Genomic DNA, 15,605 nt, shown 5'->3' with positions numbered 1-15,605 from the left:
TTCCGAGAAACATGCAAAACGAGACGGAAAACATGAAATTTTGCAATAATCTTGCGCCACCCTTGCACAAAACGACGATCATTTTTCTAATTTCAAAAACAACAGAAGACTGTATTTTTTCTACATAACCCCCCACCCCTTGACTTTAAAGCTGGATCCACCCCTGAATGTGTCCCGCAACAGCTTTTTCAAATATTGCGTAAATTTTTTTTGACGATGAGTGATTTTCGATATTTTGACCGCATTTAGAGCGCACCCTTCTTTCCTGAACGCACAACTCTGATCTTGTGGAGTATTTTTCGTTTTTGAGAAATTTATTTTTGAAAAACGCAATGCAAAATGTGTCCTGCAACAGTTTTTTCAAATCCTGCACACAATTTTCCTAACGATGAGTGAACACAATTTTTTACTGAACTTGTAGAGTAGTTTTCGTTAAAACTCATTGGGCCTCACTGTGCCGCCCTTTGAGTTACGCTTGGCATTTCGCCCAGGGACGCATTAAAGCTTTACGAGGCCGGGGGCTTGAACTTCAAGACCGTAAAACAAAAAAGGTCACCACATTTTTTAGGAGCAACATTTTACCAAATGGGTGACTCCAGCGCAACAGCGCTGGGTTGGCGCACTAGGCCATTTCGGCACCACTGCGCCAACTCCAGAAAATTCACTGAGTTCCCCATGCCTACTAGACGAAACAACTCTAAACCGCACAAAACAAATCAATTTGGTTGCATCTATTTGCATATTGTTTTAATCAATAATTCATCTTTTAACCAAGACTTAATCACTTGTTTACAGTCGGAAACATTGAGGGTTTCCAAATCCTACAACCTACACAGTACCCTTTAAACAGCTGTTTTCTAAATCAAATATACCACAGGAAGACTGCACGTATGAGAAACCGATAAATTTCCAAAGCGGAACAATAGAAAGTGACCATTTTAAAGTACATATCGGCTATCGAATTGGGAAAATGTGTTTCAGACGGACGAAAATCCTCGTTCGATTGGCAGCACGACTCCAGAAATCCGGATATAATACCAGACGAACTGAAGCTCCGTCCGCCTCGTTGCGAAAAGGCGAAAAAGTGCATGAGGCTCTCAATATGAATGACTAAGCAGCCCACAAAGCCCCTGCAGATAAAGTGACAATCGCAGAAATCCTCGAATTTGTTGCCGAGATACGAAACAGCCGGAAATACCCTCTGATCTCCGGTCTGAAATTATCTCTATATTGCTTCCTAAAACACTGCTGAATGTGAAATGTTTCGGTCATTTATGAACTCGACTTTAAAAGCGATGTTATTTTTACATTATTAGTATGCAGTCGTCTGCCATGATCATTTTGCACAAGTTAAGCGAATTATTAGACGCCAGATTTTTTTCGACTTTTTTTTTAACGCGATATTACATATTCAAAATGTTCTTATTTTACTACGCAATATTCGTAGTCATTGTCAAGATTATTCCCCGTGGGATTTTGGATCAGGATCCCGATTCGACGGCTCATTGTTAAACCGAATATTCGAATGTGATCCGTTCGTTTCGCATTTCCATAAGAAGGCCAAGGTGTATGGCAGGGGGTTTTTCCGGCTACAGGAAAAACTATTAAATTTTAGCTAAAGTCGGAAGCTTTTAATACACGCAAAGTATTAAAGGCTGTAATAATGGCAAAATAATTAAAAACCTTGTTGATTATTTCTGCTGGAATTATAAATTTCCAGGAGCGCTTCTAGTTATTAACACACTAATGAATTTCATTTTGTCGCTGTTCATCTGTTGATTACACAGCCTTTTTTTCAACCTCATCTGGTTTTGAATAGACACAATGCATTTTCATCGCCACTATTCAAACCTTCATCATGTTTTGATGACTGTTGCAACGTTTTATACCTAACTCTAAGCTAGTTTTTTTTATTAAATGGATTCTTGTAACTTGTGTCTTCATTTAGTTTACAGTAGAAGGGAATTTCAACAGAATTTTAAATCAATTTTAACTTTCAAACAACTTTCAGCATTGAGACGTAAGTTCGGGTTTTCTTGCAACGGGAATGTTTTATAATAATTGCAAATACGATTTAACCATCTTTTGTCGCGAATTTACTACAGTGCTCAAAATGATATTATTTTCATAAATTTAATAAGAGCTCAAAGTGCGCTTTCAAAAATGTATTGCCCCAAATATAAATAACTGCCACTGCAAATTCAGAGCGGAATTATTGAATACGCAATTATGTGGGAGAAACCCGTTAAGAAAATATTGCGAAACTAATTTTCAGAGTTCTGGCTTCAAACGGTTCCAGTCCTTTTAAGGAACAAATTTTGGGTTGTGTTTATAAGAACTTGTTTTATTATTGCAATCTCTGGAATCATTTTCGGAAATATGTTGAAGCTATTTTGCGACACTCTGTATATAGTCTGTAATTTTGTCTTTAACAAGCCCTTACAAGGAAAAGTTACGAGGAGTTCAATCTGCTAATGACACTGGCTATTTCGTAATCTCCAAACTATCTCATCAAAGAGAGTTCACTTAAGAGAAACAGCTACTCTTCACTGAATTGTTTTAGTCGTTGCCAAAACCAATCTATTTTCATATCATTCTGGATGCAGATTTATTTTTATTATGCATGATTTAGAACTGTCGGCCTCTTTGTAAAATCTGGATATTAAAATGAATTTTTTTTATTAAAATTAATTTAAATGTTTCTAATAATATGCTCTCAGGTGGATTTTAGTGAAACTTGTGGATTTGTTCCTACGTCAGAACCATATTTTGCTAAATAGTCGAAATATTTTATTGCACAAAAACTACGATTGCTACCAGATTTTACAAAGAGCCAAAAAATGTTCAGAAAAGATTGGTCGATGAACTCAAAAAAATTCAGTTGATTTCAGCTACCAAATAAAAAGTTCTGACAGTTTTTGCACCAGGAATGTCTCACTTGCCCAACGCGGCTAAGGTAACGATGACTTCATAAAGAACGAAAATTCGTTCGTAACTCAAAATGAAATAAAATTAGGCATCCTGGCGATTCCTGATAAAAAATTCTTGTTCCATCTTTCATAAGCATCCTACATTGGGATCGAATCTAATGTTTTCCATCCAATACCGTGTTTTACTTAAATCGAATTTCCGAGTCAATTTTTGGCATATTCAAAGCAAGTTTTAGGCCGAACTGTGAGTTTTTATGGACGAATTGTGAATATAGAACCTTACCTGTAGAAATAAATCAAGATATCAGCTTTGTCGCTATCCACCTCCGTAAAAGTCAGTTTCGAGTGCTTGGACCAGACGGCCAGAGCTTTCGATATGACGAATCTGACTTCGTACGGATCCAGTCCATCTGCTAATTGCTTTGTTCTCAAGCTAGAACAAAAATCAGCGTTAATTCACTAAGAAATCCAAATCCCTCCGTAAATAATTAACACAAAATCACTGTTCTTAGACGTGAATTAACCCCTTGATCGGCCAATATTTATCAAACGAACTCAAGATCAATAAAACGTACAAAGTTAGGCGTCACGCCAGCCTCTTAATAGACTTCCATATTAAACTAAATTCGTATCATAAGATCATTTAACTTGGAGTTAAATTAACTCGGGTATAGCGTCAGTTAATGTAATTGACAACTATGTGCCCCTATACAATGTAATTAAATCGAAGAAGCTTTGCCTTATTCACAGATTGAGCATGTAAAGGCTGGATGAAGTTCGAAATTGCTTATTTATCTTTTGTCGTTAATTTATAATCGAATTTAAGTTCCGTTTGTCTGTCTGGTTCATTGAATTGAAATGAACCAAGGATTATAACTGACTGAAGGTTTCCTTTTGGCTCTGGATCCCGTAGATGTTGACTCAACTCAATCGCTCACTCAAGGAGGTTGTGATGGATTGAAATACACATCACACCCAGGTTGAGTGAGTTATCGAATGGGCCTTATTCGGAAACGAAAATTGCTAAAAACAATTAAAAAAAGTTACTTTCAACCGAAAATGATTTAGAACGAACGTCTATTTCTAAGTGCGCTCTTTCCAACTTGTCGACTCCAATTAGCCGAAACAGATTTTCTGTATAACCCAATAAAAGCTTCAGCAGACCCATCAATCCGCGTTATTTTAAAGGTCACATTTATCAGCACCCAAAAGGCTCAAGTTTGACCTGGGCCTGTCCTGACTCATTTTAGCAAGTGTAGTTGCGATTCTCAACTGCCACTAGACAATGCTAAGTGTGGCAGAACAGTGGTTTTTGTGCGGTATAAAAAGCGGATTTTTGATGAGGATTTGGGTGGAAAAGTTCACGATTTTGTGCTAGAAGTGCTGCATAATTAGCATGGAAAGTTCGGGTTTGTTGCCCAGAGAAGTTGAATGAATTCGGACTTTTACTTTTAAACGAAATGGTCAAATAACAGAATCCCGAAAAAGTATAAGGGATTTACAATCGGAGCTTATTGGGTTCAAGAAAGTTAGTCACGCAAACGCTATCTATCAGAATCTCCTTTAACAAAAAATAGTTTCTGGAATTGCCTAACATTAATGTTAAAAAATGTCACTGCAAAATTCTGCAGTGACTATCGATCCTTGGCCCACCCTGTAAATTAAAATTGAAACATCTGATTTTACCAATATTTACGGGGCTCATTTTCGATGCTTTTAAAGTGTTCACACAATTCAATTTGGCTGAAAATCCCAACTTTGCCCGGTTCATTTAGTCCCTCATTCCGTAATCCCAATAATCCACTTCGAGATGATCCGAGCTCAATGTTGAATTTTTCATAAACTTCCTCATTAAATGCATGGTATGCGAGAATGTGATGCTTCGGCCCTGAAGCATTTTGATTGGCGAATGACCCACATTTAACCACACATTCCGCAAATTGAATACGTAATTCTCCTAGTTGAGATCAACATATTTAGTGATGCAGCACATTATTCACTTTTAATGAATGAAAAAGTCGACGTCATCGGGATGAAAGTAGAGCATCTTGAAAATCAGCAGAAGTTGGAATGTTTCTTTGTTTCTCTTCTTTCTTGTGGTGGCTTCAAAAGTGTGTTTATAAGTGAAAATCTCTTTCAATTTTCGTCAAGTGGATTTTCGTTTCTAGTCAATATTTATCAATTTTAAAACTCTCTTTAAATACTGTATAGCAATAGGAAATATCTCAAACATGTTTCGATTGCAACCCTTTAGTTCCATTCACAATTTGCTGCATGATTCAATTGGTCCTCACCTAAGGCGAGCTGTTAAAAGCCGGATTCCCAAGAATTGCCGAATATACAAACATAGTGAATAGACGATGGAAAATTGACGGAAATTGCGAGGAAAATAAAATGATTTTGTATTTCCTGATTATTCGAAGCGTATGGGCGCGAAAGAGGGGGCGGTTCTGCAAATAAGAGTGTTTGCCGATAACAAAAATCAACAACCGAAACGATGACTTTTTGAACTGAAATTTTTTTTTGCAGACACCATAGGTTCATTCCATAGAACGCAGCTAAATTAACTGAATTATTGACACCAAACTGTTTATTTGAGCAAAATTTTACAGCGCTAGTTTTCGATTAAAGTATCCTATTTTTACACCAAACACAAATTATAAATTGCGTTTCTTATAAACACTTTTTTATCCGAAATCTAACACGCGAAATATCATTTCAACCCATATTAGTTTCGTCTTTTGTTAGCAGTCTCTCTTGCACGTGTTGGAATCCCTTCACACTCTGCAGTACGCAGTTGCAATAAAAGGATTAAAAAAAAGTTAATTCTGACCAAAAATTTGTTTATTTTTATTAATCAATTATTCCATTTAGGCGCCGATCTGATTCTGTTTAATTCCGTCATAATTACTTTATATTCAAATTCTCGTCCTTTTTCTTCGAATATTAATATTCGAAACTACCCAATTATTCCACGAATTTCCTTCAGAGTCACGGACTAGTAATTTTTCAACCCTTCTGACTGTTGGCCAAAGTTTACAATTCATTATTCACAATGCTGCCTGAAGTGAAATTTTTACAAAGCGATATCGATTTTGCCGATCGTGAATACAAAAATAAAGTTCTAATCTTTGTCAAGTTGGTATGAGAGCCCGCATTATTGCGCGGTTTCCTCTCGGTTAATAAACATTTATTAAGACTCCGAATAAGCCAGTAAATCTTCATGAAAATTCTTTAATAGGCGTCGATTATCGCGAGTTAATAATGATCATAAAAATGTTCACAGCATTTAAATTATTAATGCAAAATGTTCATTAATAAAATGCATACAAATGGAAGCATACAAAGAAAAATTTGAAGTTGAGTATTTTATTTGTTACATTTCCAAAAGGTGCAATTCCGGTTATTATTTATGGAGCAGACGATTAATATTTCAACACCAAGTTGCTTTTATTTCTCTAATTTAATAATTTTTTCCTCATTTGCTTTATTGTAGGGTGATTGCAAATTGAAATTGATCGGTTCAAAATTGGCCAATTTATCACATGAATAAGTTATGTGTAAGAATGTAAGTGTTAAAATGTTCCTTGTCAATTTCCTAAATTCGTTTTTGCCAGAAAATTGAATACATTTGAATCTCACGCTTAACAGCTGAAACATTTCTAGAAAAATTGAATTCTAGAAAAACTCACCTTCTTGTAAGGGGCAGGATTATATCAATATTGTATACATTTAAAAGCTGTATTGGTGGGTAAATATCAACTATTTTTATCACTGATAGTTAACTAGGGTATTTTTACAGGTTTTATTTTTAAACGTACAATTAGTGTGTTACACTGTTTTATCCAATAGACAATTTATCTTAACGTTAACTTGGACGTTTGTTTAGAATGTGCGTAGAAATTGTAAGCAATTTCCTATATATCGCAATTTATCGTCGAATTTCACTCGATGAAAGGTACATGAAAGGTTTCCTCGTTGGAAACCAGCGCGTGATAACAAAACCTGGCTCGATTTCTTTCCTCAATACTTTAAATTAATAATTTGGGGCAAATTGTGTCGAAATTGACGTGAAAATTAATTGTCTTTTTAAAAAGTTTTTAACGAAACGAAAGAAAAATTTGCAAAGTTGCGTTGCTGGTGGAACTCAAAAGTGGGCTAAAAAAATAGAAGTAATCAAAAGTAATAGGATTTTTTTATGTAAAATCTAACTCAAACTAAACTTCTTGTCGATCAATTATAAATTCGCAAACTCCTGAAAATCAACAACTTCTTCGGGCAAGGCAAAAATCAGTTCAATACTTACACGACGACACATCAATATCAGGCACATTTCACCGAAAACTTTTGAAACAACACGATCTCCAACACTCGATAACTGTGGCTGCAGAGTTAGCGGACCTTTTCTGTCCAGGATTCTCACGCTTCAAATGTCCCAACGTTTCCCAACTCTCAACTTTATATAAGTTTCCAGATGCGAGTGCGTGCGCAGAGAATTGATGAGAAGCCACCCCCTTTGGAGTTAGTGGAAGGCGTGTTTTTTATTATTTATCGGAATAAGTGTATAGTTAATATGGCAGGGTGTTAGTGGAACAGAGAAATGATGTGTAATTGTTAGGGGAAAAAAGTTCTTCACTAGACAGGGCTACTAGAATATCCAGTTTTAAGGTGAACAATGAGGTTGATAAGACACAAGTTTTAATACAGCATAGGCCAAAAGGCCTTCAAACAGATCCAAAGTAAACCACGAAAAAACGGGTTAATAAACTGCATCAGCTCGCTGTTTAGTTGTTCCAAGACATCAACATTGGATGCAAACAGTATGACGCAACAATTTGGTTAAATAGGCCTTAATTAGACCGACGACCGATTCGTTTTTCATTAGAGTACACATGTGATTGGTGGCTGCTTGTTCTGATATGCGTTTTTCGTTTTATTTCTTTTCAATGATCAATTAAGTGCTTCAAATGACTGCAGTGTGGCTACCAGATGTACTTCGTATATAATCTGGATTAGATTCGATTAATCAAAAACAGGGTTTTTGCGCTCTTTTTATGCAAGTTCTTCCAGATTTCAGAAATAACGTTTACTCTTTTTTAAACGGCAATTGAGATTTTTAATGATTATGGTTAAAAAATTGTGGTTCTTGCAACTCCTCAATGCCAAAAACGTACAAATATCCGCATAAGAAATGGTCTAGATGAGTCAAATCCGGAGACCTGGGAGGCCTTTCCACGGGCCCTCGTCTACAAATCCACCGTGCTGGAAATAATTCAACCAAGTGTACAAAATGAGAAGAGTTGAAACCAGATGTTTTTATTCGGGACATCAACTTCATCTGGATCAGACGAGCAGCGCAATTTGCAACTAGTTCTTCCTGCAAGAATTCTATAGTTCCGCTCAAATATTCACCTTTCTGGATGTTGAATGTGTATTTTTTCATCCAGCGTGCGCTGATGTGTCCAATAACGAGAATTTTGACGATTTAGCCCATCATTTAACATACGCGTTGACTCGTCAGACAAAGTTTTTCTGTTTCCAACATTTCCGTCCAGTAGACGCGTCATTTGTTCACAGATCCATTTGGATCAACTTCAGTGACTTCCTGGAGGATGATTTTATAAAGATGAAATTTTTGGGGTTCACGAATTCTCGCCACTGAATACTAGCAAATTTCGAGTTCCCTAGAAATCTGCCCAGTTTGGACATGAAGATTTTCTTCAACAGAGAAGTCGGTATATTAATTTTGATATCTTCATTGATGCACTCTTATGATGGTTAATTTTTCTTAAATTACTTTTTTCTGTAACTGACACAAGTTTTCCAATATTTGAGTCTTCCACATTTTCATCCACTCTTGTAAGTCTGTGAACGATGCAATTGTCTGTTGCACCTTTTACTTCATTTCCAAAAGCGTCTCTTTTCTTTAAATATTTTCGTCTTCCCATTATTATTCGATTCACCTATACTACACGATTGCGAGAGTTACAGACCTTTCCTAAATACGAAAACACTAGTTTCTCCATATGCAAATTCAGAAGTTTTAGTTTTCTCTACAACCAGATTTCTCAGTTCCCTTAAGGTTCCAGGTGTTTGAAAAATAACTAAATAAATCTGACAAAAAGGGTCATCAGTTCGAGCTCTAATTGCTTAAATCTAAATATCTCAGTATCTGTTGGATCTAGGCCGTTATTCCCAAGGGATTCTATTGACATTTTGACCTGAAGGGCGTTTGAAATTTTCAAATGCTAATGGCCAGTGCAGCCTTCCCGCAATTATTGGAAGGTTAATCTACATGAACTTGGTATAATTCTAGAACAATGTTTTATTAATCAACAAAAATTAATTGAATATGTAAAACAACTCACGCTGGAAATAGCGAATAAATTAGGGCAAAAATAGAATTTTTAGGAATGTTTAAAATCAATCTGCACATTTGCCTATTTTTGTAAAATTTGTCAAATCTGCATTGGAAGTAAAGAATTCTACTTAGTGCATCTAAACATAAACTTTTCAAAAAATTTACTTTCAAAAGTGTGAAGTCGTCAGGACTTTAACAGTCGACAGCGAATTATTTTTTGTGTGTAATTAAACATATTTTTCTGGTACGGCGCTGAAAAAAAACACACAATCATACAAAATAGATACTCCAGTCGACTCATAGTCAAATCGTTAAAGTATTTGATTACAGAACTGTCGCTTGGTTAGTGTTACCCTCAAACAGGAAGTTTCTATCACGAATAGTGGGTGTCCTGAAATGTATCAAGTAAAACGCCACGTTTAGATAAAGAAATATTTCCTCATCAGGATAGGGACAAGCTGTTGAAATGCGTGTTGAAAAACAAAAAAGTGATAGGCTGTAGAGCTATTAGCATTTGCAAATATCAGACACCCGAAAGAACGAAATGGCAAAGAAATCTCGGGGGGGAAACAGCATGGCCAGGCCTGGTTTGCTTAGACAGTGGGATTTTAAAGATGTAAACAATTAGAGCTTGCGATGCGGTTTTTGGCTTCCCGTTTCATCCGTTCTGCCCCAAAAAGAATCCATTAATATTTCATGTGCAACATTCAAAAACCAATTTTCAAGGGGAAGAAAACTGTTGGGCATTCTTAAGCAATTTTTATAGCGGGTGGCTCACAGATCGATGGCTTTATTAAGCTCTCTATCAGAAAATTGGTGTGTTATTAAATCAATATTTGAATATAAAAAAGGATCAAAAAATTGATTTTTGGATTTTTCAGAAACCAATATTCAACAAAGCTGCCATTTCGTTAGATAAATTTTCTGTTATCCAGTTCTCCTTTCCAAGTCGAAAGGTATGGCGAAAACTGCTGAAGGAACTTTTAAACGTCGCAAAATACCTTGAATTTTAGCTTGCCAGGTACCAATCGATAAATAGAAACTAACACCGTGTGACTTTTTCAATAAAATGCGTTGTTTTGGGCAAAATGATATCAATATTTTTTTGCAGTTTTCGTTTTATTGACCACTTTTGAAAATTTTCGAGCCCAGCAACCGCAAAAGGACCCAACTAACAAGCATGTTAAATAATTGATTGTATTAAACCAAGTATTGATTTCATCAATTGCTTTTCCTAATGCCATTAACCCCTATTTCTGTATGAAAAAGCCCCTTTTAAGACAACAGGCAGACGGTAAATTTATTCATGTACATATTCCGCCCTATAATCCTGAAAGACCTTATTGATTGAATATGGAACTTTCAATTTACGCGAAACATTTCAAAATCTTCAGTCTTGTGTGGATTTCCAACAGGCCATCCAAGCCCAGTTTGTGCACTAAAATAATTCGATTGCGGATTAAATTGGTGGAAACCATTCGAAATGCCACTACACGGTATCACGTCAATCCAATGAATGCCTTCATGCCACTAACGGGGGAAAATTGTAAAATATTGTTTCCGAGAAGCCCTAAAGGCCAAGAGCAAACCGGCAGTAGAACCTTTATTAATTCATAATCCTTTGAAACGTGCATTATTGACCAGCTTCTATCACGCTATGCCACGTTAAAATGATATAAACCCAAGCCGAAACAATGTTACTTCTGCTCCCTAAGGAGTCCTCGGGATCATGTGGTGGGTGTCGAGTATCAAGGGCGTATGCTATTTAAAATATCATTTACAGCTATCTGGCGAGTAGATCACAAATAACGACTTAGTTTGGGACCTCCGAATGAAAAAAACAGGCAGGGACAATTTTACAAATAAATTCGAATTGTGTTCATGTTGAATGTATATGTATTCACATTGACTCAATCCAAAGGCATACGCTTTAAAAAAATCGAAACTCTTTTCATGAGCAGGTGCCTGGACAATTTATCACAGCTGCTCCAGTTCACAGCATAATCGTATTCAGCAACATCAGTTTTCATTGAAAGTGGTGTGTTTTTCGAGTGTTTACCCCATTGTGGAAAAACGTTATTTTACTTTTGTCCTGAAAATAAAATTATTTCTGCGTCGCCCTAAAAGTCCAAGACGCTCACCGGCTACAATGAAAACTGATGTTGTGAAGTGGGGTTATGAACGAAACCATCAACCGCATTCAAGTCGCAAAGATTTATAAGAAACAATGTTCAAATTACAGCGTGTTACTTAGCCGATTAATGAAATTATTCGCCAATTGTTAATAATAGCAAAACTCGAGGGAAAAGACAGTGCAATTATTTCGCACATAAAACCAACTACCAACACTTTGATTCACATGAGTTCCTCTTCTTCAGCTCAAAAACGAGGTGCTGTGTATCCACAAGGCATCCCGCACACTTTTCCAGGAATCGCCTCTAAACTAACCCTTTTTCTTGCCGATCCGTGTCGACATCCACTCAAATGAAGAGCTCTCCGCATCCGGTGACGTCATCTGGCAAACTTAAGGGTCAGGAACGAGTGCCCTTAGCATGGCACTGTCTCGCCAAGAGTTTTCGATTGTCATTGTTTGCATGCTGTGGATCCGAAATGATCTGAATTTCGATTCAAATGAAACAAAGCTCTAATGAAACAGCCAGCAATCTTCAATACAGAGGGATTTTTCGCCGAAGGGTTTCACTCACATTCCTTTTACTGACTTAAGAATTTTCGGACGTGGATACGTTAACATTTCATCGAACTTCTGTGTATCTTTTTGCTGAAGGTTCAATGTTTGAAAGGAATGCCACGTTCCTTTTGTTCTTCTTCCAACTGGATGGTTTGATAACCTCACTCCACAACATCAGTTTTGATTGTTCGCAAGAAGGTTTGAATTTGGCTCAAAAATCGGCAAAACACTGTATAGTAGAGTATTTAGAGTGTCTTTGAGAAAGGTATATGTACTTACTTTATGCATGTTTGCCATTGTTATACATTTTGAATTGCAAAGGTTTGAAAAAAAGGTTTAGCGCTGCCATCAGCAAAAACAATTCCATCACAAAACCAAACCACAAGTTCTATTGACCAGGTGTTCCAGGAAATTACATCTAAATATTAAAGTCCGATTTCCCCCCAATGTGCATGAGATATTGCCTGTTCTGATCGGCCTACTTAAGCCTCTATCGTGTTTTAGGTTGTTGGTAAAATTTAGTAAAAATGTATCGTTTTTAGGATTAGGGCCAAACGTATTAATTTCTGGGCTGGTCGAAATGTTTGCAAGAATGAAGAGTGTGCCGAAGAAGTCTCCGGTGGAAATAAATTTTCACCTGCAGACAACTTCCATTTTCATTAAAATTTAAGATTAAAGCCCCTCTCGAGCCCCGCCACTCCCTAATGCAGTTAACTGTTCAATCTTCGCATTTTATTCGCCAATTTCTCCATAATTTCGTTTACAGGTGGAAGAGGGAAATTTTGCTGCGCGGAAATTGGGGGGCCGATTCGTCGGGGGGTATCTAATTTCTGAATCGAATGTTAATCGTCGGTTAACACCGAATTTCTGCGTTTTTATTTTCGAATTTGCGCGATTTAAATCTGGTCTAAATTGTCGGTGGCTCGTTGAAAAATCTCTCACTCATTCCCAATTCGGTACAAAGGATTTTTCATTTTTGCTTGAAAAACTAGTGATTTAAAAGTTTCTGCACGATTTAGTTTGAGATTGTTGTGTTTGCTCGAAGATTCAGATTGCTTCTTATCTCTAGCTTAAAAGTGTCGTTTTTTGTATCAAGTTCTTCTCTTGCGTTGCACTCTTTCTTTAAAAATATTGACTGGACTCGTTTTCGTTTTTACTGGAGAATTTTTTTATTTATCCATTTTATTTAGTATACACTTCATTTTATTTTATTCAAGGTTCAATTCCCGTTTCTATTCGAAACAAATCACTAGATTTTTGTAACAAGTTTTTAATTTTACAATATGCAGAAAAGAACAAATATCGTAAATAGAAGCAAAAATTGTTCTTTTCAAATTAGCTGAATAATTAATAATATAAAAATGCTCTCGAGTTTTCTACCAAGCTTTCGGAAACGTATGTTTAATTCATTTTCATTTTTCTGTCCGCGTTATTTAGTATCCACTATTTTATTCAAGATTCAATTTCCGTTTCTATTTCAGACAAATCACTAAATGTTTGTTAGAACAATTAAACAGTTTATTTTTACGTTAATCTGCACAAAAGAACAAATAGCGTAAATAGAAGCGAAAATTGTGTTTTTTAAATCCTCTGAATAATAATAGTCTAAAAACGCTCTTGAGTTTTCTCCCGAGCTTTCGAAAAAGTCTGTTTCACTCTATTGCATTTTATTTGTCCACTTTATCTAGTATCCACTTAATTTTGTTTCATTCAAGGTTCAATTCTGGTTTCTAGTCGAGAGAAATCACTATATTTTTGTGACAAAACAAGTTTACATGTTTACGGTATTTTACCGAAAATAATTAACATAAATAGTATCTATTTTTATTTCGATTTTTAACAGGACACTTCTTTTTCGCTTGTGAAAATATGAAGATTTAGCAGTGGCTTTCTATTTACGCAAATTTAATAGTTAAACGTGATTTGCTCTTTTTTCCAGAAAAATGATATTCTGTTTTTCCAAAATTTCGAATTTTAGTATAATCCTTCACATCCATTAAGCATTGAGTTGATAAAATGTGACTGAAATTCCTTTTTCATTCTTTATATTTTAAGGTCAAGCAAGCAAGACAAAAAATCACAGGAAAATAATATAAAACTAATGACAAAAGTATCGTTTATTTCTTGGTCGGTAAAGAGAAATTAAAGTAAACATTTTGTTACTTCCTGACATACTTTTGATCCGAATATTTTTTGCTACCTATTTTTCTCTTTGTTTTTATTTTTATGATGTAATTTTTCGTTTTACTTTATTAGTCCTAGCAATTGTTCATGTAACATTTGAGCCCTGAGAAAAGAAATAAGATTTGCTCGAACTCGGCAGGAAACTCAAATGGTTTTTGCCAAAAATCTATCCCCTAAATCCTTCAGTTTTCTTAGTAATTGATCACAGACAAGGCAAATTTGCTGCAATTTATCGCAAGAAAACTTGGAAGACATTTATTAGGGAACTTTCTAAATTTTCAATACAGAGCGAAAGAATAAGGAAAAACCGTGAACATATAAGTTTGTGAATAAAACGGGGATTCTCTTCAATCAGCACTTAAAAATCTCGGTATAAATGGGGCACAAATTAAATTTCCCAAGTGGAAATTCATCCACGCACGTTTAAATTTCTCGATAACAATGACGATTTATTTACTGGCAGGTTATAAAAATATCCCGTTCCCGATCGTCACTCGACGTCTATCATATATTTACTTGGACAGAGTCCACTTAAGCGGACGTGTGGATTTGACGCGTATCCAGAAGTACGGATTAATTGGAGTGAACTACTTCATTTTAACCGGACAATTAACCACTAATTAGCAATATTTTCAAATAAAAGAACTGTGACGCAAATGTCAGCTTCAGGTATAGGAAATTACATTTATCCGTTTTCCGGCTGAAGCACTTGTCGACATGTTCATCTAATTTAGACCTGCATCGTTGGTAATTTTCAAATGAAGAGATTCGATATTTAGATAGTAGTAATCATCTTCACCAGACTAATTTATTCAATTCTATAGCACTTTTAAACAACTTTTTGGAACATCCAACTTGGAAAATGAAAAGAGTATTTTATTTAACGTTTTTGTCGTGTTTGTTCCGTCGTGCACTTTTTGGTTTGATGGTTTGTGTAGCGAAGTATGTCGTTTTTTCCTTATTCTCTTCTGTTGTTTAGTTGTACTATTTTCTCTGTTTAGTATATTTTTACGGTGCTTTTTGTGTGCATTTCTTTGTATAGTAAGGTCGCGCTCGAAATGGTTTTGTCCTTATATTTTTACGTTTTCTACGTTCGGGTTTTGTGAATTTAAACTGCTCAGAAAATTCATCGTTACACTGTCAAATTTGTTCAAACTTGAAACTGATGAACACATGAACTTTAAAACTGGATGAAATTTTATTGCTGCAATCGATTTCACTTCGGTTTGAAGCGATATTTACTTCAAGTCTTTTTTTGGCAATCCAATGTTTTTGCATAAATTACGTACTTTTGATAAATTTCGTACAGGGTGAACAATACAGCGCAAATGTTCTGAAAGTCTGGCATGATCCCAGTTGAACAAAAAGTGCTTTTTTTGCTTCAACCGCAAAGGCATAAGGATGAACCTCAAATCTGAAAACAGTTTTCGATTTTTTTTCT

At 35.7% G+C, this 15,605-nt stretch overlaps 1 protein-coding gene across 1 annotated transcript in view; it reads right to left on the bottom strand.

Moving 5' to 3' along the window:
- The window catches only part of LOC109544413 (matrix metalloproteinase-2), a 58,613-nt gene that overhangs the window by 7,494 nt on the left and 35,514 nt on the right, over window positions 1-15,605 (bottom strand). Inside the window, exon 4 of the mRNA XM_048664149.1 lies at window positions 3,214-3,363. Coding sequence (XP_048520106.1) covers window positions 3,214-3,363 — 150 coding nt within the window. The remainder of the gene's footprint in view (window positions 1-3,213; window positions 3,364-15,605) is intronic.

This window comes from Dendroctonus ponderosae, unplaced genomic scaffold (assembly GCF_020466585.1).
Source record: "Dendroctonus ponderosae isolate FM_Combo_2020 unplaced genomic scaffold, Dpon_F_20191213v2 Dpon_F_20191213_2, whole genome shotgun sequence".
Classification (NCBI taxonomy): Eukaryota; Metazoa; Arthropoda; class Insecta; order Coleoptera; family Curculionidae; genus Dendroctonus; species Dendroctonus ponderosae.
The sequence above is the reverse complement of the archived record's forward strand: the minus strand, read 5'-3'. Positions and strand labels throughout refer to the sequence as shown.